The sequence below is a fragment of the Haliotis cracherodii genome, unplaced genomic scaffold (assembly GCF_022045235.1).
Source record: "Haliotis cracherodii isolate W230 unplaced genomic scaffold, xgHalCrac1.p SCAF_5, whole genome shotgun sequence".
Classification (NCBI taxonomy): Eukaryota; Metazoa; Mollusca; class Gastropoda; order Lepetellida; family Haliotidae; genus Haliotis; species Haliotis cracherodii.
Window position 1 is genome coordinate 67396149 of NW_027266308.1, and position 27526 is coordinate 67423674.

The 27526-nt window shown below is 41.8% G+C and overlaps 1 protein-coding gene and 1 pseudogene across 1 annotated transcript; both read right to left on the bottom strand.

Annotated features, from left to right (window-relative positions):
• Positions 1 to 7792: 7792 nt before the first annotated feature.
• LOC139442757 (uncharacterized) lies at positions 7793 to 25594 on the bottom strand. Its single transcript, XM_071223651.1, has 8 exons — positions 25472 to 25594; positions 19746 to 20248; positions 17155 to 17495; positions 14059 to 14262; positions 12566 to 12731; positions 11864 to 11977; positions 10985 to 11144; positions 7793 to 9613 (listed from the first exon to the last, which is right to left on the bottom strand). The coding sequence occupies exons 2-8, from the start codon at positions 20060 to 20062 to the stop codon at positions 9389 to 9391; spliced, it is 1527 nt and encodes a 508-aa protein (XP_071079752.1). The 5' UTR covers positions 20063 to 20248; positions 25472 to 25594; the 3' UTR covers positions 7793 to 9388.
• LOC139443453 (uncharacterized) lies at positions 23497 to 24329 on the bottom strand (annotated as a pseudogene).
• Positions 25595 to 27526: the final 1932 nt, after the last annotated feature.

A 27526-nucleotide genomic window follows, 5' to 3' on the forward strand; every position in this document is an offset into this window, starting at 1 on the left:
GCATTGAACAATTCCAGTTTGTCACATGATGTATAAAACATGTTATATTTTCTGCACGTTTCTACCAGCAGGCCAGATTGTCATGTGAGCTTTAAACCGTTTCATTTCCTTTACGTGTAGTCCCCCTCTATGTCATGTCCTTCCTCATTCGAAATACAAGCTTACGAGAGTATGAACAGAATAAAATCTTCACAGAGGAACGTTTGTATCTGTAGTTTGTCCTAACACCAGGGAGAGTGAGTGAGTGAGTGAAGTTCAAGGAAGACCACACAGATTGGCATTGGTGAGTGAGTGAGTGAGTATGGTTTTACGCCGCTTTTAGCATTATTCCAGCAAAATCATGGCAGGGGACACCAGAAATGGGCTTCACACATCGTACCCATGTTGGGAATTGAACCCTAGACAAGCGAAAGCTTTAACCACTAGGATACCAGACCGCCCTTGGTGAGTCTAAGCAAAAGACATGTCAATAGTCAGTCAACCTGCTGAATGTCCATTGTGGATTTCTTGCTCAACCTATCTGATACCCTGTCGTACCCTCTCCAGTCTGTATCCAGCAGGGACATATCCACAAAGTTGTACATTCTTTGGGTAACTGCTGGTTGAGTGCATTAGTGATGATTTGATGTAGGTTCTTATACCATTCTCAAGCCATTGCACCTTGAGACTGGTGTGCGCGAGTGAGTTGGGTTTAACGCCACTTTAAACAGTATTCCAGTTATATCACGGCGTGTCAGCTTGATGTGGGAGGAAAGCCCGAAGTGATGCAGGTGTCGGACGTTTACAACTTTGGTGAAACCCTCGAGCATGGGAATGGTGCTGACAAACCTAGAAACATAATTGGGGCGAACCGTGATTCGAACCCACAATCATTGGTTGTCATCGGATAATCCATAAAGTATGTTTTATTGTTCACTCAACAACTTCAAGAAAGCCAATCAAACAGTTAGAGACATCGCCTGTCCTGTCTGTTCTTAGTTATCTGTTCTTTGTGTGCGCGTGTGTGTGCGTGCGTGCGTGCGTGCGCGCCACAGTGTAACATGAATATCCCACTCAGACATTTATACAGACTCGGAGCCAACCAGTCGTTGTTTTTGCCACTAAACATTGCTAAATCCCGAGCGCAAGGCAGTGTAACAACAAGTACCATCTTTTAACGTCTCAAGGGATTGAACCCTTGACCTTTCGCTTTCCAGGTGGATGCTCTACCACAAGACCATGGAGGCGGTCATTATCACAAGGACACTTATGTTGTATATCAATTTATTACTTGAACATCACTACAAATGATCATGATCAATGTTTTGAAGAAGGTTCCTGTAAAAACAGACATGATGATGGCGAATTGTTTATATTACAGAATCTTGGTGTCTCCATCTTCACATTTCCTGTGATAAAAGTTCATTCCAGAAACACAGAGAAGTGGTGTAAATCTCTACAAAAATAGGACCGGCAAATGTGGTGTTGCCATGGTTACAGGAAATATCTTGACACTGGCTGAAAAAGGAAACATCTTTTCTTGGACAAGAGCTGAAGTATTCACATTTAGATGAGACTTGAAATGTTTCAGTAACTACTTGTAATCTTCCATCTGCTATTATGTAAGTGAATATTTTTAGATGTTTTTGCAAGAACCTGCCTAATCAGAGACAATGTGGACAGCTGGTAGGACACACTGACACTGTAAGGAATACTAATGATCCTACCAGCCACACAGATGCAGCACCACATTAACCTTAACCTTACACAAATAAAAACAAACACAGATAAACATATAAATACAGGGATGGTTTTCATAAAGGACTTGTATACCCATTTCAAAATAAAATACACAAATACCCACAATTTGCTGACCACAAAACTTCAATAAAATATAATCAAACAGTTTTTTTCTAAATTGCAATATCAAGAGCCCCTTTCAAAAAAACGAATCTTGAACTACAAAGGTCAAAAGTCAATAGTAAACATTAGCAGAGTATCAAAACTGTTGTAGGGGTAATAGTATTCTGGAGTTCCAGCTAGAGTGAGTGAGTGAGTGAGTTGGGTTTAGCGCCGCTTTAAACAGTATTTCAGTTATATCACGGCGTGTCAGCTTAATGTGGGAGGAAAGCCCGAAGTGATGCAGGTCTCTGAAGTTTACCACTTCGGTGAAACCCACGAGCACGGGTATGGTGCTGACAAACCTAGAAACATAATCGGGGCGAACCGGGATTCGAACCCATAATCATAGGTTTCTGGCGTGCCCAAAGGGACGCAACTCTGCACAGCGAATCGCGGCGCCTTAGATGACTGGGCCATCCGTGCCCCCAGTTCCAGCTAGAAGGAATTAGGTTATGGGTTTCATGACACTTTCCTGTCAAATATGTTTCACTCACACAAGAAAACTGTTTCTGACCGATGGTTCTAGGGATCCACCTGACTTTAAGAAAAAAAAAAATGTCCTCCCAAAATACCTGGAAAAAATATATTTGCATCAGGTTTAAAAAACTAAACTAAGGGACACAACAATGCATGGTCGAACAGCAACAACCTGTTCCACTGGGCCAACCATGTCCCCATGAACAGATCGCGGTACATTTCCAGCAGCCTAAGGGAGGTAACCCTACAGAACACCTTCGAGGACCGCGCCACTTCCCCATTTCATACTCAAAACAACTTTATGAGAACAATCCATATCCCCTTGTCTTGGACTCTGGATAATTCAACATGTTTTGGACGGCCCTAAGGAATAATGATAGGATGCACGTTGATTACCCTTGGATGTTTAATGCCTTTGATCAATGATTTAATGCTCAGTGTTTAACAATGAATTCCTACCAACAGATGGCTGTAGTGTCCACTTAGAATCATCATGAATAACTACAACAATGGTTGTATGTCTACCATGGTCTACAAAGTGAAGCTCGGTGCTTCCCTCCACCTGCGTCAGCTCCTGACCTCTGACCCAGGAAGTTCTTGTTCAACAAAGCAAAGTTTGCAAAATATAAAACATGAAAAATGACCCTTTTCAAAGAGTTCCGCTAAAACATTTTTCGACTAAAAAATGATCTTAATAAGCGTACATTGTCCAACTGTACCAAGAATTAGCATAATACACATTGTCAATGAAAGTTCTTGGGACAAGATGCAGTTCAGTTTATGGAGCATGTGACTAAACACACATTTCTACCAGTAGAATGATATGGTAATATGACTGTTAACCTTCTAGCGCCTCACAGGCAGCTAGGGTTGTACACTCCCAAGGGAGCTGAGAATCAAGAGCACTCGGATCCATTCACAAGGGTAATAATAACGCCTGTGAGCCCTATGATCAATATGACCTATCCCATGTTTCCCAATCTTCACATGGACCAAGAATGATGCAGTATATCTCAATAGGAAATGAAGCAGCAACCCACAGGGCATCTCCTACACGTAGTAATGTCCACGTTCGTCTTTAGAGACAGCTTCCATTATGACCAGATGTATTATCACAGCAATACATAGCATGACAAAGACGGTTCAGTGATTGCGACAGTTAGTATACAAGAATGTTAGCTCACCTAGGGCACACCAACTGTCTCACTTGGACAGATCTATTTCCAGTAATCAAACATGAAGTCCGCAAAATAACAAATATGTTGTCAGAGTTGATTTATTTTTCATTTTTTAAAATAATAACAGATATACAAACAAAATGATTTGCTATTATTCTTTTAATAAAAAAGAAAAAAAAATTAGATTAATAAAATCTTTTATATTTGTCTAAATTAGGGAAGGCTTTTCTGTGAAATAAATATTAAAGAGTTGGTGTGACCTTCTCGTGTCATACAACAGAAACACATGTAGTAGTAGCAGCAGCAGCAGCAGCAACATCGGGCACGTTGAAACAACCCACAAAGACATAACTTGAAGCAAGTCCCTACTGTTCACTAAGCCAGACATGACGCTTCATATGACAACAACTGGCCACACAATCTATGGAAGGCTGTGCCATTATCCAGCTTGTGTAATCTCACAGGTAGACCTCCATATCAGGACTCCATCACACAGGGGGTGTAAACTATATATAGCCTTTCGTAATAACATATTCCACATGAGAATATTGTCTCACACTGGTCTCTAGTCACATGACCATTATAAGGTATCTGACGTCGACCTCCACTACTTCAACCTGTCACATGACCATTATAAGGTATTGGAGATCGACCTCCACTACTTCATCCTTGTCACATGACCATTATAAGGTATCGGAGATCGACCTCCAGTACTTCATCCTGTCACATGACCATTATAAGGTATCGGAGATCGACCTCCACTACTTCATCCTCAGTACATGACCATTATAAGGTATCGGAGGTCGACCTCCACTACTTCATCCTGTCACATGACCATTATAAGGTATCGGAGATCGACCTCCCCTACTTCATCCTTGTCACATGACCATTATAAGGTATCGGAGGTCGACCTCCACTACTTCATCCTGTCACATGACCATTATAAGGTATCGGAGATCGACCCCCACTACTATAACCTGTCACATGACCATTATAAGGTATCGGAGATCGACCTCCACTACTTCAACCTGTCACATGACCATTATAATGTATCGGAGATCGACCTCCACTATTTCATCCTGTCACATGACCATTATAAGGTATCGGAGGTCGACCTCCACTACTTCATCCTCAGTACATGACCACTATAAGGTATCGGAGATCGACCTCCACTACTTCATCCTCAGTACATGACCATTATAAGGTATCGGAGATCGACCTCCACTACTTCATCCTCAGTACATGACCACTATAAGGTATCGGAGGTCGACCTCCACTACTTCATCCTCAGTACATGACCCCTATAAGGTATCGGAGGTCGACCTCCACTACTTCATCCTCAGTACATGACCATTATAATGTATCGGAGATCGACCTTCACTACTTCATCCTGTCACATGACCATTATAAGGTATCGGAGATCGACCTCCACTACTTCATCCTGTCACATGACCATTATAAGGTATCGGAGGTCAACCTCCACTACTTCATCCTGTCACATGACCATTATAAGGTATCGGAGATCGACCTCCACTACTTCATCCTGTCACATGACCATTATAAGGTATCGGATGTCGACCTCCACTACTTCATCCTGTCACATGACCATTATAAGGTATCGTAGGTCGACCTCCACTACTTCATCCTGTCACATGACCATTATAAGGTATCGGAGATCGACCTTCACTACTTCAACCTGTCACATGACCATTATAAGGTATCGGAGATCGACCTACACTCCTTTATCCTGTCACGTGACCATTATAAGGTATCGGAGATCGACCTCCACTACTCCATTCTGTCATATGACCATTATAAGGTATTGGCGAAGGTCAACTACCTGTACTTCATCCTGTCACATGACCATTATAAGGTGATAGAAGAAACACGCAACACATGGGACACACAGACACAGAAACACCATACAGTCACATGTAGACAACTTGAATAAAATATATCTATGCTGATATTATCATAACAACCAACATGGCGATCAGTACATGGTAAACTCCACACACTGATCTCCTACTGCCCTACAAGGAGCTTAACCAATCAGGTGAAGCATGAAAAAGTGCTGATGTTATGAAATGATTCCATTGGTCAAGTGAGTGAAAGTGTGAAAGATTGGGGTTACACAATGAACTCTGCAACATCACTGGGGCAGACAAACCGCTGGTTCATCATGTGGGCATCGAACCCATTTACTGGAGTGAGTGAGTGAGTGAGTGAGTATGGTTTTACGCCGCTTTTAGCAATATTCCAACACAAGGCTACCTGACCACCCCCCATTTACTGGACATGCCAATAGGGTTTTGGTCTTCCTTAATTCTATCATTGTGGGAACAGATTTATGTTTGATGTACTGGACCGTCCAGAGGAAAGATGTATCTTGTATGAGTACCAATATATAGACATACAATGTCCTTTGATGTACTGGACCGTCCAGGGGAAAGATGTATCTTGTCTGAGTACCTACATGCCTTTGATGTACTGGACCGTCCAGGGGAAAGATGTATCTTGTATGAGTACCTACATGCCTTTGATGTACTGGACCGTCCAGGGGAAAGATGTATCTTATATGAGTACCTACATGCCTTTGATGTACTGGACCGTCCAGGGGAAAGATGTATCTTATATGAGTACCTACATGCCTTTGATGTACTGGACCGTCCAGGGGAAAGATGTATCTTATATGAGTACCTACATGCCTTTGATGTACTGGACCGTCCAGGGGAAAGATGTATCTTATATGAGTACCTACATGCCTTTGATGTACTGGACCGTCCAGGGGAAAGATGTATCTTATATGAGTTCCTACATGCCTTTGATGTACTGGACCGTCCAGGGGAAAGATGTATCTTGTATGAGTACCTACATGCCTTTGATGTACTGGACTGTCCAGGGGAAAGATGTATCTTATATGAGTACCTACATGCCTTTGATGTACTGGACCGTCCAGGGGAAAGATGTATCTTATATGAGTACCTACATGCCTTTGATGTACTGGACCGTCCAGGGGAAAGATGTATCTTGTATGAGTACCTACATGCCTTTGATGTACTGGACAGTCCAGGGGAAAGATGTATCTTGTCTGAGTACCTACATGCCTTTGATGTACTGGACAGTCCAGGGGAAAGATGTATCTTGTATGAGTACCTACATGCCTTCGATGTACTGGACTGTCCAGGGGAAAGATGTATCTTGTATGAGTACCTACATGCCTGAGTACCTACATGCCTTTGATGTACTGGACTGTCCAGGGGAAAGATGTATCTTGTATGAGTACCTACATGCCTGAGTACCTACATGCCTTTGATGTACTGGACTGTCCAGGGGAAAGATGTATCTTGTATGAGTACCTACATGCCTTTGATGTACTGGACTGTCCAGGGGAAAGATGTATCTTGTATGAGTACCTACATGCCTGAGTACCTACATGCCTTTGATGTACTGGACCGTCCAGGGGAAAGATGTATCTTATATGAGTACCTACATGCCTTTGATGTACTGGACCGTCCAGGGGAAAGATGTATCTTGTATGAGTACCTACATGCCTTTGATGTACTGGACTGTCCAGGGGAAAGATGTATCTTGTATGAGTACCTACATGCCTGAGTACCTACATGCCTTTGATGTACTGGACCGTCCAGGGGAAAGATGTATCTTGTATGAGCAAAGACATGCTTTTGATTTTATTACTCTCCCAGGCTTATACCACAGAGCATTAGAACACAGGGTCCCTGTAGACCTGCAGGCTTATGTCATAGAGCATTAAAACACAAGGTCCCTGCAGACCTGCAGGGTTATATTATACCACAGAGCATTAGAACACAAGGTCCCTGCAGACCTGCAGGCTAATGTCACCGAGCATTAGAACACAAGGTCCCTGCAGACATGCAGGCTTATGTCACCGAGCATTAGAACACAAGGTCCCTGCAGACCTGCAGGCTTATGTCACCGAGCATTAGAATACAGGGTCCCTGCAGACATGCAGGCTTATGTCACCGAGCATTAGAACACAGGGTCCCTGCAGACCTGCAGGCTTATGTCACCGAGCATTAGAACACAGGGTCCCTGCAGACCTGCAGGCTTATGTCACCGAGCATTAGAACACAGGGTCCCTGCAGACATGCAGGCTTATGTCACCGAGCATTAGAACACAGGGTCCCTGCAGACCTGCAGGCTTATGTCACCGAGCATTAGAACACAGGGTCCCTGCAGACATGCAGGCTTATGTCACCGAGCATTAGAACACAGGGTCCCTGCAGACCTGCAGGCTTATGTCACCGAGCATTAGAACACAGGGTCCCTGCAGACATGCAGGCTTATGTCACCGAGCATCAGAACACAAGGTCCCTGCAGACCTGCAGGCTTATGTCACCGAGCATTAGAACACAAGGTCCCTGTAGACCTGCAGGCTTATGTCATAGAGCATTAAAACACAAGGTCCCTGTAGAACTGCAGGCTTATATCACCGAGCACTAGAACACAAGGTCCCTGCAGACCTGTAGGCTTATGTCACAGATCATTAGAGCACAGGGTCCCTGCTGACAGCGTGATAAGAAGGAACTCACCTAAACATTTCAAATCATGGTGACAATAATTCATACATGTATGAAGAAATTACTTTCTAACTTGCAGATGTTACCCGAACATAAATACCACCAAATCAAGCCTCTGACAAGAACCTGCTTACTACTGACCCTGTGAATGGGAAAGCTGCCTGGGTAACCATGGTTACATGCTGCTGATGACGCCATAGATGGACATGTTGTCAACAGCAACAAGGAGTACCAGTCTACAAAGATCTCACAAACGGAAGTCAAGGAAAACAGCTTCAGCAGAAAATAACTGGGGTTTTCCAATGTTAACTGTCCCTTATGTCCCAGATAGTAGTGTCATAAGCCCTAGGTTTCGTTCCACACTACAAACCAGTCAACCCAATATATGCATACATAATGGTACCTTTGTACCCTAAAATATGAATCATGCTGCTAGGCCTGTGATTGATCGATCGCTATATCCAGCTGATGTTTACATGACCTGCAGATGCTCTGGAGGCCCCTGTCGGAGTTCACATGACCTGCAGATGCTCTGGAGGAGCCTGTCGGAGTTCACATGACCTGCAGTTGCTCTGGAGGACCCTGTCGGAGTTGACATGACCTGCAGGTGCTCTGGAGGACCCTGTCGGAGTTCACATGACCTGCAGATGCTCTGGAGGAGCCTGTCGGAGTTCACATGACCTGCAGATGCTCTGGAGGAGCCTGTCAGAGTTCACATGACCTGAAGGTGCTCTGGAGGAGCCTGTCGGAGTTCACATGACCTGCAGGTGCTCTGAAAGACCCTGTTGTAGTTCACATGACCTGCAGGTGCTCTGGAGGACCCTGTCAAAGTTCACATGACCTGAAGGTGCTCTGGAGGAGCCTGTCGGAGTTCACATGACCTGCAGGTGCTCTGGAGGACCCTGTCGTAGTTCACATGACCTGCAGGTGCTCTGGAGGTGACTGTCGGAGTTCACATGACCTGCAGGTGCTCTGGAGGACCCTGTCGGAGTTCTCATGAACTGTCAAGCTTCACGTGACTGTCAAGTACCATGGTAATCATTTTAGGGGATTCATGAGATTTGCAGAGCTATTAAGTCAGTGGATGACTCTAATATTCTCTTGTCCAATCTGTACCATGGGTACTGCTGCAAATGTGCTTTATTCATTATGAGGAGAGTGGTGCTGTGTAATGTACTTTTGGCAAGAAATTACGACTGACAACAAAACCGCGATCAGGTAATACCAATAAATATATGAGTTTGTGATGACACAAGAATCATCCACCTGCCCAATATTCCCAAGTCTGTTTCAAAAGCTGGACTTGATAAACGACACTCTGTAACAGCAGGCTCCAAATAAGGACTTCTGTTGCTGGAAGTACAGAGTCTTGGTGGTAAACTTTGTAATCTCGTACAGTTTCAACTTGTAGGCTTCAATTCTCTTGAGTTCACTGTACTTCCTGCGGATGTCCATGGGACTACTTTCAGTGAGAGAGTCGAACACAACAATGTCGGAGGTGATCTGATCCACAAGCTGGGGAAAAAAGCGAGTGAGTGAGTGAGTGAGTGAGTGAGTGAGTGAGTCTTAATGCCACTCTTAACAGTGTTTCAGTTATATCATGGCATATCAACTTAATGTGGGAGGAATTCTCGAGGTGATGCAGGTCTCAGACATTTACCACTTTGGTAAAACCAACAAACACAGGTAAGGTGCTGACAAACCTAGAAACATAATCAGGGCGAACCAGGAATCCAACCCCCAATCATACGTTTCTGTCTTGCCCCAGGGACGCAACTCGGCACAGCCAATTGCGGTGCCTTAGACGACTAACTGTGCCCACCAAGAAAAGGAACATGTTGAAAAAAACAACATCTTGAGAAGAATTGTTTCAGAAATTTCTCATCTTAAAAAATTAAGAGGATAAAATAAATAATAAAACAAATTGAAACATATTAAGTCTTTGGTAGGCATTTAGAAGTTGGAAGAACATGAAAGCATGACGCTTGTTTTGAATTTGTCAAATAATGTATCAGAAATAATTTACACATTTCATCAGAAGAAAACACACAAAACATTTAATCATGATAAAATAACATACAAAAATTTCTTCTAAAAAATGTCGTTGTCTTTATCTACCACAAAAAAATCAATCTGACTATGATTTGAGTCTTATTTTCAGTTTGCTTCCAACTGCGAATGTTCGAACAAAACTCTTCACCACAGGGATAGCATTACAAACAATGAGCTAGGTCCAACATTGTGTCCACCGGATACCCACTTTGTAAAGTCCCGATGACAAGGATGATTAACCTTGACCCTTTCCTGACCCTCATGTCATGTGACATAGTCCAGAACAACACCCACATGGTTTGTTATTTGTTTATTTGTTTCTTGTTTAACGCCACACTTAGCAATAATCCAGCTATATGACGGCAGTCTGAAAATAATTGAGTCTGGACCAGACAATCCAGTGTTTGACATCATTAGCATCAATCCACATGGTTATGATGACACGCATCAACCAAGTCAGGGAGCCTGACCACTCTATTCCATGAGTGGCCTCTTACGACAAGCATGGGTTGCTGAAGACCTATTCTACCCCGGATCTTCACGGGTCTCACCGACATGGATCTGAACTCCATAATCAATGACTAATGAGTGAGTGAGTGAGTACGGTTTTACACCGCTTTTAGCAATATTCCAGCAATATCACGACAGGGGACACCAGAAATGGGCTTCACACATTGTACCCATGTCGGGAATCGAACCCGGGTCTTCGGCGTGATGAGCGAACGCTTTAACCACTAGGCTACCCGACCGCCCCAAATGACTAATGAAGACAACGACTGCATACTAAACATCGGTTACTGTTGTTGGTGAGTACATATTCCCCCGGTGACCCACCTCGAGAGCTCCCATATCCAGCATGGCGGTGATGATGTCCCAGAAGAGGTGTGGGAGGGAGATGTAGATGATGTTGATGTGCCTGGCGTGGAGATGTTGCGACACCAGGTCAGATAAAGACACTGTCACCTCGGACTGGGAAGATGTTTTGTCACGAGGACTGCAAGGAGAAATGTAGCAATTAAAGTGCATGTTATTATATATATGTGCTGGCAATTAGGTGCCTCACTCTGAGAGTGTGGGTTCGAATCCCAGATGGGACTGAACCACCAAAAGGTTTTGTACTTTATTAAGAAAGTGTATTCAAACATAATATTTGTTAAATATTGGAGACCACTGATTATTTCCGGAGATATTTGTTATTATTTTCCAAATATTCTTTTTCCAGAAGAAAAGTTTGGAAAAGTGTAAAAACAAGAAAAAGAGTGAGTGAGTGAGTTGGGTTTAACGACGATTTTAACAGTTTTCCAGCTGTATCATGGTGTGTCAGCTTAATGTGGGAGGAAAGCCCTAAGTAATGCAGGTCCCAGAGGTTTACCACTTCGATGAAACCCACGAGCACGGGTATAGTGCTGATAAACCTAGAAACATAATCGGGACAAACCTGTATTCATACCCACAATCATAGGTTTCTGGCGTGCCCAAGAGACGCAACTCTGCACAGCGAATCATGACGCCTTAGACGACTGGGCCACCCGTGCCTCCAATTTCCAATTTATGTAGTAATATTTCAACTATAACACTGCTAAATAACAGCTGCAGCTTTTGCTTCTTGGCATACAAGGGAATGCTATCAAAATATGCAAACCAGGTCTGGCCTATAAATGATAATACAAAATATCAAAAACAAAACATCAAAATATCAGGAATATTTCCTACCCATGTGACCTGACTTTAAAGTCGAGACCATCGTGAGTTTTGATCGGCAAAATGGTGGTGACTGTACACGACTTGAAGACGGACAGGGAGGACGGTGGGGCCACTGCCTTGTCACTGAAACATACATACATATCATACACAGTTAAATCATCTAACAAAATATGGCCTTCATGTGCAGTCAATGAAACAATTCAGAGATCTCAATAACTGATCAATACAACAGTATAAGGCTTATGTAGGACATGTATACATCATAGGTGAGAGGAATGGGGTTTAATGTCGCGTCCAAGATTATTGCACTTCTATAGCGACGTGCATGCATGTGTGTGGTTGCTTGTACAAGTCCGGACTGATGCTGATTTATAGTGATAGCCCACTATGATAACATGCTGTAGTTTGACATGAATACCCCACTCAGACACAGTATACTGACTCCGAGCCGACCAGTCCTTGTTTTAGCCCCTTAAATGCCGAGCGCCAGGCAGGGTAACAACAAGTACCATCTTTAAACGTCCTTTGGTATGACATTATAACCATCATGGAACATTACAAGGGGGCTTTTCAAAACACGGACGCTAAAAGTAAAAGATTCAGAGTCTCCCTGGATTTCAACACCAAAGGTGAAGACTCCCAGGACCCCAGGGCCCACTTTGAGTTGGAACACATGGATAACTGTTCAGATCACATAATAAAAGTGTTTACCCGAAAATGAAAATGTTGCATGGCTGCTGAGATTTCTTCTGAATCATGTCAACACAGATAGAAATAGCATTAGTGCCAGTAACCATGAACTCTGTGTTGTCATGACAACTAGGCTCCCTTGGTTCCAGGAAGTCCAATATCCGCTTTTCTTCTAGCTCATATGATCCTGAAATGACATTTTCCCTTGTAGTGAACATGGTACATCACAATATATTACATACACTGTACTAAAGCAGATGCTGATTCTCTAACAAGGCAGCTACAATGAAGAATTACCATGATGCTCACTCTGCTCGTCAAGCAAACTCAACCCCGTCAACTGAACACAAATTGGCAGAAAGGGACCCTAAAGCATGGCCTCTCCTGTGAAAATTTACAATTCCACACCAACAGAGCCTGTTCAAGTCCTACGACCCACCCTCTTCACGTCCTACAACCCACCCTCTTCACGTCCTACGACCCATTCTCTTCAAGTCCTATGACCCACCCTCTTCACGTCCTACGACCCACCCTCTTCACGTCCTAAGACCCACCCTCTTCACGTCCTACGACCCACCCTCTTCAAGTCCTACGACCCACCCTCTTCAAGTCCTATGACCCACCCTCTTCACGTCCTACAACCCACCCTCTTCAAGTCCTACAACCCACCGTCTTCAAGTCCTACGGCCCACCCTCTTAAAGTCCTACAACCCATCCCCTTCAAGTCCTACAACCCACCCTCTTCAAGTCCTACAACCCACCCTCTTCAAGTCCTATGACCCACCCTCTTCACGTCCTACAACCCACCCTCTTCAAGTCCTACAACCCACCCTCTTCAAGTCCTACGACCCACCCTCTTAAAGTCCTATGACCCACCCTCTTCAAGTCCTACAACCCACCCTCTTCAAGTCCTATGACCCACCCTCTTCACGTCCTAAGACCCACCCTCTTCAAGTCCTACAACCCATCCTCTTCAAGTCCTACAACCCACCCTCTTCAAGTCCTACAACCCACCCTCTTCAAGTCCTACAACCCACCCTCTTCAAGTCCTACGACCCATCCTCTTCAAGTCCTACGACCCACACTCTTCAAGTCCTACGACCCACCCTCTTCAAGTCCTACGACCCACCCTCTTCAAGTCCTACGACCCACCCTTTTCAAGTCCTAACCCTCCCCCCCCTTCTTTTTGGACATCTTACATGGCAGCCTGTATCAGTCCTTCCATATGTTTTTTTTCACTTGGGAACTTCAGCGGAGAGCACTCATCCTTTTCATAATCAGTCAGGTATCAGTTCTAGTTTAACTTGATATTAACATCAGTAAATTTTAAATCAAAACATATTTGAAGACAGACAGACAGACAGTGCATGATCAAAAGAAATTTTGTTGAATACCTGTTGAACTGAAAACAGAAAATGATCGATTGTGAATAAAAATTATTTAAAAATGAACCTCCCTGAAATTCAGTTGGCTAACTTTTTCTCATGCTCCTATAGAATTCTGTACAGACTCACCATCAATGGCTGGGGGGTAGAGTATAAATGTTCTGGGTCCAGGGTTTTTCACCCAGGACATGAAGTAGCGACAGGACTCCATCATGGTGACCTGAAGACACAGGTGGTCGGACGCAGACGAGTGGTACAGCCGGAAGCCTGCCTCGTGGAACAACACGTACAGGCTGCGATACCAGTTGTACAGGTAGTCATCATCTATCTTGTCTGAAATAACAATGGCAACTCCAGCAACAGAAGACATGACAGTTAGATACTCAACATATTCCACTACCTCAAGGGTAGAAACTGAGACAGTAATGTATCCCCCAACTCCTCTTGCAAACAAGAGTCATTAGGAGATGACATATCCCCCGGTCTGGTGAAATTTAGAAAGGGAGTTTCGCTACTTATAAGACACTTTTGGTTCATTGCCATTGAATACTATTATATGGCAGTATAATTTATTGTTGAACAATGATTGTATCTGTATTACACTGTTTCTGTTGAGATTCAGTAGAAGTTCATTTCATTTTATTTGTATATGATAAGTGTCAGTAATGATAATGCAGTACTATTTAATGTAAGCAGTGGTGAGGAAGTTATTATATTTAGATGCTTGAATTATCTGTAAACTTTCGGAATAGCATGGATGGATGTCAAGCGTTGTAGAAATGTGGAATAATCTGTGATGTTCAAGTGACACTGGATTGGTCACTATGTGGAAAGTGCTGGAAACTAGTTAGACTATATAAGTGGAGCGGGTGTGTGCCTGTCTCATCTCACATTTCATCTGACATTACATTAAGACCAGCTCTTGTGTTAAGATCACATTTCACCTTGGATTCATAGGCTAGGCCTATCTTGCAAATTTGGCCACTGTTGCAGCGAGGTGAATATTATTCTTGTCATCATTTCCAGTTCTCTCACATTTTATACTGCCATGTGATTTTGTCCTACCACTCTATCGTGTGCTGCTATTGTAATTGCTGTGCTGTAATTTGCTATATCCCTGCGTTTTACAAACCGAGGGGATAAAAACTGTATTTCTGTGGCTTTGCATTATGTGCAACATCCATTGATATTTACCTTGGACTGCTTTGCCAACTGTTGCTTCCCCTTGGATGGTATTGATGTGATTAATCAATTATTGTATATACCACCTGTGTCACTATCACTGTGTCACCTTCTGATGATGTAACTGCTGACTGTATATTTCATGCAACGTACCGATCAGTAATGATTCATGCTAATGAGGTATGCTTGGTACATATGGAGGTTATCACTCGAGCGCGTTTGGGGATGGAAAATATCCTATATTATGAGTAAACATTGTATTTAGTGAGCCTTGGCAAGCTAACTACATTGTGTTTATTCCTGATAAGGATATTTATCATCCTCAAACACTCAAGCGTGATAACCTCTTTATCATATTATGTCATTCTTCAATTCTGTGCTTGAAAAAACTTTTCCCATTTCCCACAAACATTACCTAAACATTTTTAAACATCACCTAAAATTAAGTAACCTGGGTTGTGCACCAGGGGTAGAAACTAACAGTTTTAGTCCACTAGTCCTTATAATGATAACATACAGCAAAACCTTTGAAAAGTTCAAATTTCTACGTGTCCTTATGATACCTTAACTATTGGCCAGTTTGGCAAGGACTACTGCTAATTTCTAACACTGTACACATTAATATATTCTACGTCAGAAGGTAAGTGATGTGTGAGTCGGACTATATATAGGCCAAACAACATCTGCCTACGCAAATTATTTCTACTTGCCTTTTGCGGCTATCCATCGGTCTGTCCTGTCATAATGTTATAAGTGCACGGAGACCTACAAGCACAGATATGGAAACTAATCCCTCTTGGCTAGTGTTCTCTAAAATTTCTTTGAGTGGCATTTAGAAGTTGGAATGGTAACTAAGACAAAATTGTTATGGATGAGCAACTTCTTTATTACAATTGGGTGATGTTTCGGTGTAGATTCTAACACCGCTATCAAGCAAATGACATCATTTGTTTGATAACGGTGTTAGAATCTACACCGAAATTGTTTTACAATTTATACCTCCAAAGTTGCCAAAACTTGTAAAATGCTTTAGCTATGTCACAGTTAGAAACCGTTAATCCCGATGGTAAATTCTGACTCGATCGCCGAATGACAAGGGTGACGCCATGTTTGATTATCATGATTATGAACACTGAAAATAGAAAATTTGATTGTTGCATCACTGTCCGCATATGACCCCAATGGATATAATTTTTATCCGTTGGCTTTATCCTGCCTAGAAACCTACCCATTATATGATAAAAAGATATATCAACTCATCAATTAATTGCAACACATTTTGTCAATGTTGTCCAATGATAAATATCAATACAACATGCACAAACTTGCAAACATGTTTTTTACATAATAAACATGAATGCATGTTGAAGAGGTGTGAGGTGAAATGGGATTTAACGTCGTGTCCAAGATTACTGCACTTATATAGCGACATGCATGCACATGTGTGTGGCTGCTTGTACTAGTCCGGACTAGTCCTTGTACCATGTCGCAGTTTAACATGAATACCTCACTCAGACATATTATAATGATTCCGAGCTGACCAGGCCTTGTTTCTGTATACAGAAATGTTCCCTAGACAAAATCAAAATACAGAAACGTACCCTAGGATGAGTCCATTCCGCCGCAGGGCGCAATGCTTGTAATCGGTTCTCTAGGTATGCATCACTTCCTGTATGCCAAACCCTGGTTAAATTCAACATGGCAGAACGCGCTCGTCATGGGGATCTTCTGGATTATCTTCTTAAGCTGCATTTCAGCATACCATAAGGAAACGATCATACACAGTGACGTACGTACATTAATCTAATATTCCGCGATGCACGCATGCACTCGTAATCAGGCAACCCGGAACTACAACATGAGCCGGTTTCGGTTTCTGGTTGGGGAATATGGACTCCTCCACCGTTTAGTGTACCATGTACGTTTCTGTTAAAGATTTTGTCTCGGGTACATTTCTTAATATAGAAACGTACCTGGGGTACATTTCTGTAGTACCTCTGCCGACAATGACCCCTTCAGCACTATATAACTGTGAGCTCTCACCTATGTCTAGAACGATGTGGAGCTGCTGCACATTCCTGAGGAGATTGTCTTTGACGAGGAAGAACAAGACTTCATGTGAATCGCTCATGTCCAGGTAGCCCTCCAGTTTCACAATATCGATGTGGGTGTGGCCCAGCTTCATGGTAATACTGTTCACTGTCTGAGTGTCATATGAATTACGACCGAAGTCGGCGGGATCATTTGGAACAATCACTGTCTTGAAGATATGAGTGCCATTTAATTTTCTTAGGGCTACAGGAATGGAGTAATGCATGAATATATATTGTTGAAATGAATAGTTTTTGGAAAGTAGGGTCTCAAATCCATAGTCCCACATTGGCCTGAAATAAAATAAAATAAATCAATAATAATAATAATAATAATAATAATAATAATAATAATAATAATAATAATAATAATAATAATGCCCTGAACTCCTTACACAAGATGTGCTCAAAGCGCTAACATTATTACCCCAGTCAATGGATCAGTGTGCACTCAATTTTTTCATTATCAGCTCCTTGGGGAGTATACAACCCATGCTGTCTGTGAGGCACCAGAAGGTTAACAGCCACATTACCATCTATTCCTACAGTGATATATACAACACTATCTATATGATGGAATTTAATAAACAACGAAGCAACGTACGTTCGCTAGGCAATCTATACATGGCATTGTCAATTTTCAAAAGGCATAAAAACCTGTTTCCATCTGTCACTCAATCTCAGTCGCATGTGCAATATGCCACAAGTGGGATGTTTACCTTATTCCCTCACATTCCTGACTTCAGCAGGATTACTTCTCCCAAGCCAGGGTACACTTCTGTACTCCTGCCTTGGCTAGCATACATTTGTCAATACAGCAAGGTACTTGGGTACACTTCTGTACTCCTGCCTTGGCTAGCATACATATGTCAATACAGCAAGGTACTTGGGTACACTTCTGTACTCCTGCCTTGGCTAGCATACATTTGACAATACAGCAAGGTACTTGGGTACACTTCTGTACTCCTGCCTTGGCTAGCATACATTTGTCAATACAGCAAGGTACTTGGGTACACTTCTGTACTCCTGCCTTGGCTAGCATACATTTGTCAATACAGCAAGGTACTTGGGTACACTTCTGTACTCCTGCCTTGGCTAGCATACATATGTCAATACAGCAAGGTACTTGGGTACACTTCTGTACTCCTGCCTTGGCTAGCATACATTTGTCAATACAGCAAGGTACTTGGGTACACTTCTGTACTCCTGCCTTGGCTAGCATACATTTGTCAATACAGCAAGGTACTTGGGTACACTTCTGTACTCCTGCCTTGGCTAGCATACATTTGTCAATACAGCAAGGTACTTGGGTACGCTTCTGTAGTACCTGTGCCGACAACCATGCCAGAAGCACAAATCATCTTGTTAATAAAGTCTGTGCCATATACAATCTATAAAACTTACATACTAAGCTGTGCAATTTCTTCTTATTTTCACTTCAACATACAGAATATTTGTGAGCAAAAGATCAGTAAACCATAACATAAAAATGTGGTCGGACATCTTGGACATGAGCAAGATGTTTATGTTTTGTTTGTTTGTTGCTTAACGCCAAACTCAGCAATATTCCAGCTGTAGGATGGCAGTCTGTAAATAATCGAGTCTGGGCCAGACAATCCAGTGATTGACATAATGATCATCGATCCATGCAAATGAGATACAATGACATGCATCAACCAAATGAGCCTGACCACCCAATCCCATTAGTCGTCTCTTACGACAAGCAAAGTCGCCTTATACGGCAAGCATGGGTTGCTGAAGACCTCTTCTACCCCGGATCTTCACGGGTCCTTGAGCACGATGAGCACATGGCGTCCATCAGTATCATGAATATCATGCGTGCAAAGTGTCAGCATGTCCATAAATATAAAAAAAATACAAAAAAATTATGGCAAAGATGACAGATTCAAGAAGAGAACAAAGCAGACCGATATTCACAACAAACTTATTTTAGTCATTATCTAACATGGCCAGCAGCGGTAGAAACTAACTGTTTTAGTCCACTAGTCCTTAAAATGAAAACATAGCAAAACCCTTAAAAAGAACAAATTTCTACTAGTCCTTATCATACCTTAACTATTGGACACTTTGGCAAGGACTATAGGACTAGTGTCAGTTTCTAACGCTGGCTAACCTACCGGGGTAGCCATGTTGCATTAAAGTGAGTTGTTCCAGCAATGCTTCACACATTGTACCATGTGGGGAATCGTACCCAGGTCTTCGGCGGGACGAGCGAAAGCTTTAACCACTAGGCTACCCGACGGCCCCTGTTTCAATAAAGAGATCTTAGTGCTACAGTTAATTTTTGTTTGTTGTGTATTGCCACCCTCTGCAATATTGCAGCTATATCACACCAGCCGGTAAATAATCGAGTCTGGACCAGACCAGTGATCCATGTAACCAGTGCCCGATAACACTGCCACGACGCAGTTACCATAGTCCCAAATGCCACAGCCATGCTTAGAATCCAATCACAGTATGGAATGATGTCCGTGTCTACAAACATGGCAACATGTATATCAGCTACGTACAATGAGTACTCACCCTATGGAATAAGCTACTTTTGGAAGAGTGGAATCGATATTAACTCCAACATCCGGTTCAGCACACAGCTTCCACGCTGTGCCGTTTCCACTGCCTATCGTGGTGTTGCACTGATAGTGATAGAGCGTGATAAACTTTAATAAACGCCTTGCCTCGCTCTCAGCATTAGGCAACACCCGTAATGGGCTGTAGGCCTGTTGATAGTACGTCAGTTGCACGATTGTATACACGAGTCCTATTAGGAGGAAGCCGGAGAAGAGAGTCTTCTTCCTCTTGTTCATAGACATTTTGATCACTCGGAGAGGCCAATTTGGCATTTATGGAAGTGTAGATGTGTGACCTATGAGCTGTTGTTGTGTGTGGACTCCTGTCTCCTCACTGTTTAACAAGCGGCTTGTGAGAGATCAGCTTTATTATTCTATTGATGATACCATGCTGTTACTGGAGATTTGTTAGGACATAATTCTTCAATACAGGCTGTGTCATGAGAAGTAATCATACATCTGAAAAAGAAATAACAAAGAATTAATGTGCAATGTAAGAAAGTTTTATGTCATTCTTAGCAACATTCCAGAATATATATGAGGGTGGACTGCAATCATGGACTTCAGTCAGTGTACCCATGTAGGAAATCAAAGCTAATGCTTTGTTAACTAGGCTACCCCACTGCCACGACAAGTGAACATTTCAACATTAAGGCTACCCTACAGCCATGACAAGCAAACACTCCAACAATAAGGCTACCCGACTGTCACAACAAGTAAACGCTCCAACAATAAGGCTACCCCATTGTCAAAACAAGCACACACTCCAACAATAAGGCTACCCCATAGCCATGACAAGCAAACACTCCTACAATAAGGCTTCCCCACTATCACGACCATCAAACATTCCAACAATAAAGCTAACCCACTGCCACGACAAGCAAACACTCCAACAATAAGGTTACCCCACAGCCATGACAAGCAAACACTCCTACAATAAGGCTTCCCCACTATCACGACCATCAAACATTTCAACATTAAGGCTACCCTACAGCCATGACAAGCAAACACTCCAACAATAAGGCTACCCCACAGCCATGACAAGCAAACACTCCAACAATAAGGTTACCCCACAGCCACGACAAGCAAACACTCCAACAATAAGGCTACCCCACTGCCACGACAAGCAAACACTCCAACAATAAGGCTACACCACAGCCATGACAAGCAAACACTCCAACAATAAGGCTACCCCATTGTCACGACAAGCAAACACTCCAACAATAAGGCTACCCCATTGTCACGACAAGCAAACACTCCAACAATAAGGCTACCCCATTGTCAAAACAAGCACACACTCCAACAATAAGGCTACCCAACTGCCACGACAAGCAAACACTCCAACAATAAGGCTACACCACTGCCATGACAAGCAAAAACTTTCAGCTATGAGGCTACCCCACTGTCATGACAAGCAAACACTCCAACAATAAGGCTACCTACCCACTGTCACAATAAGCAACACTTCAACAATAATTCTTGAAATTCCTAGATACATTCAGTCTATTTCCAAGATAAAAAACTTCATAATATTCGTAGAAAGTATTCAAATGTCCAAGTGAAAGTACTGAAAATCACACGCTCTGAAATCGGCCAAAAAACAAACCTACCAGCACAGTGGTGACAGCTGTTTTCATTGGCACATATGTTAGCCACATTTATCTATCTTGTGATTCTTCGCCTTAACACATGGTTATACATATACTGTTTCTGCGAATTCTGTTGTGTCCTACAAAAATATCATATGACCTTTGATCTTGACATTTTGAATAATTAAAGTAACAATTTACAATCGGTAACTGGCATTTTATTGCTAACATCTTGTTCGGGTAATAAAACACCAGCTGCCCTCGGCCCTATTCCACACAATATACGATTTTCAGGATATATCACCTGAGTAATCAAATGAAGTCATCTTCAGTTCTGTTTCTAAGGAGACGTAAGTTGTGAACATGGTAATCCAATGGATGCCCTAAAGTATTAAAACTTGCAAAGCTGCTATGTTGACTTAGCTTGCTCTTAACAGTGTTTGATTGTGTGTTGATGATAGTTACCTGGAATATGTACCTGTGTTGTCATGAATGTTTTAGAGAATGAATGGCTGACTTTATAAATGTGAATCCAATAATTGCGTGGTGATAAGTTTGTTTTATGAAATCTCAAACATGTCAAAAGGGTCTGTTTTGTCCCCTATCCAAATAAGGTGAATCAAAGACATACACAGACATAGATGTCTTTGGGTGAATGGACGCCTTCACTATGACATCACACAACTCGTTATAATGAGAAACATGAGATAAACATGGCCGGCGTCTGAAAAGAATGTTTTTAAGTGTATAATTGAATAATAATATTGTCTCATAAAAGAATACAAGATGATTGGTTACGTATAATCCAAGGATAATATTGTCTTATTAAGAAATATTTATACATGTAAAATGAAAATATTGTCTTATTAAGAAATATTTATACATGCAAAACAGTTTTACAAAAAAATCCTTTGAGCATCACAAATTTTCTGGCGGTACGAAATTTTTAATTGGAAATAATTCGTTACCGTTACGATATCACGGTTCCACCTGTTTTCGTCTATGTACGAAAAGTGCGCGGTAAAATTATACCCATTTTAATAAAATCATTTCATTTTCGGTTAATGTCAACAACCATCTGTCAAAGGATATTCATTCACATTTTACTGACGACACTCTTCAAATTTAGCTGTCGCTTGCCGTCATTGATGCATTGGCCCATATTTGGGAGATGCGTCCTATGTCACCTGTTTTCCGGGATGACGTTTCATACAAAGAATGTATGGTTGATGAAAACCAAAATTATGTTTCATACACAACACCTGAATGTTTTTGGTGAAAATACAATGGAACTCATCGTAGTTCCAATATCAATTAAGAAATATTAAATGAGTCACTCCAATTGGAACATTTGAAGATATTTATGAATTTTACTCTTCAACCGTTGGCTCACAGTGGGCACAAAGAAATTGTGTATGAGTGCGGGCAAATCATAACTTCGGGCAAAATAATAGATGCACCCAATGTCCACATTTACTGCACTCTGCCCACTTCACCAATGTGATTGTGTCAGTGTACCGTAAGGCGTCAGGAGTGAATTTCCCGCAAACACAACAGACATCGTCATCTGTCTCACAGTCTGTGAAACTGTCATTAGGTGGGACTACAGGTGTGCGCGTAGCTTTGACAGCAGTACCCGCGCGACTAGATCTCTTCCTCTTGGCTTTGTTGTTATTGGAAGAATTGCCTTTTCCCATAGATATATCCACGCCTGATGTTGTGGGTTGGTCAGTGCATGGATCACGTTGACGGTCCCGTTTCCTCTTACGCGGATTATGTTTGCATCCTTTATTCTGTTTATCCTGATGCGCTGAAATTTTTGCAAGGTTTGTCAGGTCAGTTATTGCTTTCCCACCGACGATTTTACTCAGTGTATTCCTTGGTTTAAATGTTTCCACGTTCAAGACTTCACCAACCCGACATTTCAGAAAATCTCTTGCAGCACAATCAGTATTGGCAACAACCGCATTTTCTTCCGAATCAGACGGTGGGGGCCTGGTATAAGACCATGCAGGCATGACAAGCAAGTCATCAACAACATCAGAGTTGAACGGGTGGATTCCAGATTTTCTGAAGGAAGATACAATGTTAATAGGCGTCAAAGTGGAATTAAACACTTTACATGCTATCCCGCATATGTCGTGTTTACTGACGGCTCTCCCAGAGTTTTCTCTCAGAAATGAATGACAGGTGGTCTCAAAAGGACCGTAACACCCAATATCAAGCGGTTGCAAAAGATGACTGGTATGAGGTGGAAGAACAAACAATATGACGTGATTTTGCCTCGCCCATTCAAATAAACCAAGTGACACGTGACTCTTGTGGCCGTCATATAATATAAGAACAGGTGAATCTGAGTCACGAGCTAGGAGGTATTTCGCCAAGTGATCCTTCATGTAGGTGCTGAATACATCTGTATTCGACCATCCTGTCTCAGACACAGTGCCAGAGGCTCCAGGTGTTGCTTCAGACCACAATTCTTCTCTCATCCATTGACCAGGAAATACAAAATAAGGAGGAACATTCCCGCCAACTGCACTGACAGCTGCAAACATCGTTACTGTTTTAGACTTCCCCAATGTAACGGTCTGTGCCTTGCAATTTACCAATTAACACCGGCAAACAATCTTGGGGGATGTATAGTCGGTAGAGAGGCCTTTCTCGTCGATGTTGAAGATAGCATGAGGAGAACTGTCCAAGCTGTGTTTCTTTATGACTGGTGATAGCTCCTCAAAATACCTCGCAATGTTCTCCTTGGTCGCTGATCTCGCCCTTGCAGCCTCCAGTTTGCGTGGCTTCTGTACTTTAAGTTCTGGCCATCTATCAGTGAAGCTGTACAACCATCGTAAACTCAATGGAAGAGAACGCTCCCGATATCCCAAGTGGACAGCATAGTCACTCGCAAGGTTGACTGTCTACTGACGAATGTAACCATAGCAAATTTCCCCCATAACCCGAATGTGACTGGTCAAGAATGATTCCTGTGTTGCTGTAAATAAAGGCATCAGTCCTGACTTGACTGTGTCAAGGCTGACATTTCCGAGAAGACGGTCTGTAAGTATTGAAACTGGAACACCCCACCTAGCTGCAGCCCTCTGTGCAGATACATTTTCTTCGGTAACAAGTGTATAGGCATTATCCAGGTTATCAATGCTGTAATTTGATCTATAATGACCATGAACGGTCGTACTGGTCTGAAAGAACATATAGAGGTATCTTAGAACCATTGGAACGAATGGCAAAATAGTATAAGAGATGTCCGGAAAATGTTTCCATATTTGTTTAACCCTGCGGCATCTGATGACGTCAGTCACGTGATATATTGTTGACAGACATGGTTAACTTAGCAGACAATGCTGAAAGGCGAATTTTTAGAAGTTCAGTACTACGATTTTCAACACTTTTAAATAGGCTAAGATTGGTTATAAGTTTTCTAGAGTATATTTCAACAACGTTTTTGTAACTATAGTGAGAAAACCTTCCTTATTTGTAGCCGATTTTTTTCCTGAGAGGGTCGAAGTGACTTGCTGACGAAAATATCATCCGGTGACCTCTGACACAGCACGTGCTCTCGGACAATAACACGAGAAACATGATCGCCGTAAACAGGAGAACGCTGAATTCAGGTAACATTGGGATATTATCACAACCCGAAACAGCGACAACTGAATCTCTATTTCATCTACAACAACAGAATCATATGCAATTAATGTTTCATACAAAAGTTCTTTTGATTTAGATAACTGCTTGTAATGTGGCCGATGTAGTTTTGAGTATATATTTGTTTTAATTTCATTTTAGGTTTATGTGTTTCAGGGTGTCTGATATCTTAGATCCTTGATTTTGGCATCTGCAATAAAGACCCCAACCCCGTAGTATGTGTTTGTTGACTCGTAAAAGACATGGACTAAACTGCAAAAGTAATTCAGAAAATTATCTCGCAGTTCTCTCACAGTTTACGTAACAAGGCGTCAAATTAATGATACTGACGTCGCAAATCCCAACACCATTCGAACCTCATCTTGGCCTTCAAGCAGGTAAACAGACAACACAGCTGAACCCGCATAGATCGAGTTTTGTTTTAGTATCGTACCTTTGCAACACAGCACACACTTCTGTCTTCTTAAGAGACACGACTCTTCATGTTTGTATTGTCTAGTCTAGATTGTGAAGAAGCATCTAATTGTCTTCTGATTCACAACTATGACAGGTTCGACATTTTCAACCGGAAGCACTCTTCTTGGAGGGAGACATGAAATAGATTAAAATGGACAAAAGAGGGATCCGGAATGAAATGGAAACGGCACAGCAATAGCAATAACAAACCAAAGCTGTGGCCGATTTGCAGTTTAGCAACGACTGTAGGTCTGGAACGAGCCCTGATTTATTACCCAGGCACCCACACCCCTATTACCTGACCCTACCCGGGTACCCGCTGTTGGTTTCAATAGGGAATTGGGAATAGTTTGACAGTAGCCCGAGCAAAATGTGTTTAGATACACACATAAAACGATCTGGTCATCCATATACCCTGAAGTTGACTGACGTTTTATCTTTATTCAAACATATATTAGTCTAAGGGAATGCGTTCACGGTCTTGAAGAAATGCGAACATTATTGACTTGTGTAACCATGTAGTAAAAGTGAACTTTTGTCATGAAACAATATATCACGTGACTAACCATGGGCCCTGCTCAGTAACCACCCGTTCCGGTACCCGAGTTGCCCGTCCCAGCCCAAGACGACTGCCTGCCAATATTTGCTTTGTTTCACGATTTCGAGGTTCATTTCATGTCTAGGTCTAGTCGTTGTAAATAGTGACCCATGTGACACTGAATCTTTGGTGAATAGTTAGATATTTTATTAGCTACAGCTTCAAAACTAGATCTTTTTTTATATTTCAAAGTATGGGCCTGAGAAACATTACCTTACGAGAATGTAATTATTATGTCAGGTAAAGTAATTTTTTCTCAACAGTCTGAAGCTTAATTATTTTCTTCAAGAATTTCGGAGGCAATTTATTTTCTTTGATAAAATCCCAGTCCCCCAACTCCAAGAATATCAAATGGTCGGGCCCGGACGGCTATAAGTAACTAGGTAACGTCTATGTTGTAACTAGGTAAGTGCTATAAAGTAACTAGATAACGGCTATATTTAGTAACAAGGTAACGACTTTATAGTAACTAGATAACGCCTTTATAGTAACTAGGTATCAGCTGTATAATAACTATAGGTCATGGCTATAGATAGTTACTAGGTATCGGCTATATAGTAACTAGATAACGGCTTTATATAGTTACTAGGTAACGGCGATATAATAACTAGATAACTGCTATTTAGTAACAAGGTAACGACTTTAAAGTAACTAGATAACGGCAATTTAGTAACTAAGTAACGGCTATAGTAACTAGATAACGGCTATATAGTAACTAAGTTACGGCTTTAGTAACTAGATAACAGATATATAGTAACTAGGTAACAGCTATATAGTAACTATAGGTAAGGGCTATATGTAGTAACTAGATAATGGCTATCAAGTAACTAGATAATGGCTATAAAGTAACTAGATAACGGCTATATAGTAACTATAGGTAATGGCTGTATGTAGTAACTAGATAACGGTTATATAGTAACAATAGGTAGTGGATATATATAGTAACTAAACGGTTGCATATAGTAACTGGGTAACAGGTATATAGTAACTAGATAACAGCTATATTGTGACTGGGTAACGGCTATATATTAACTAGGTAACGACTAAATAGTAACTAGATAACGGCTATGTAGTAACTAGGTAATGACCTATATATAGTAACTAGATAATGGCTATATAATATATAGGTATTGGGATACAAGTCAGAGAGCCTGGCCAACTGATCCGTTAGTGGCCTCTTATGGCTATGCTTTAAGAGGCGACAAACAAACAAATATAGCCATTATCTAGTCGTTACCTAGTAAATATAGTAACAAGATAATGGTTATATAGCAACTAGGTAACAATTATATAGTCTAGATAACAGCTACATAGTAACTAGTTAACGACTATATAGTAAATAGATAACTGCTATATATAGTAACTAGATCACGGCTATATAGTAACTAGGTAACGTCTAAATAGTAACTAGAAAATGGCTATATATAGTAACTA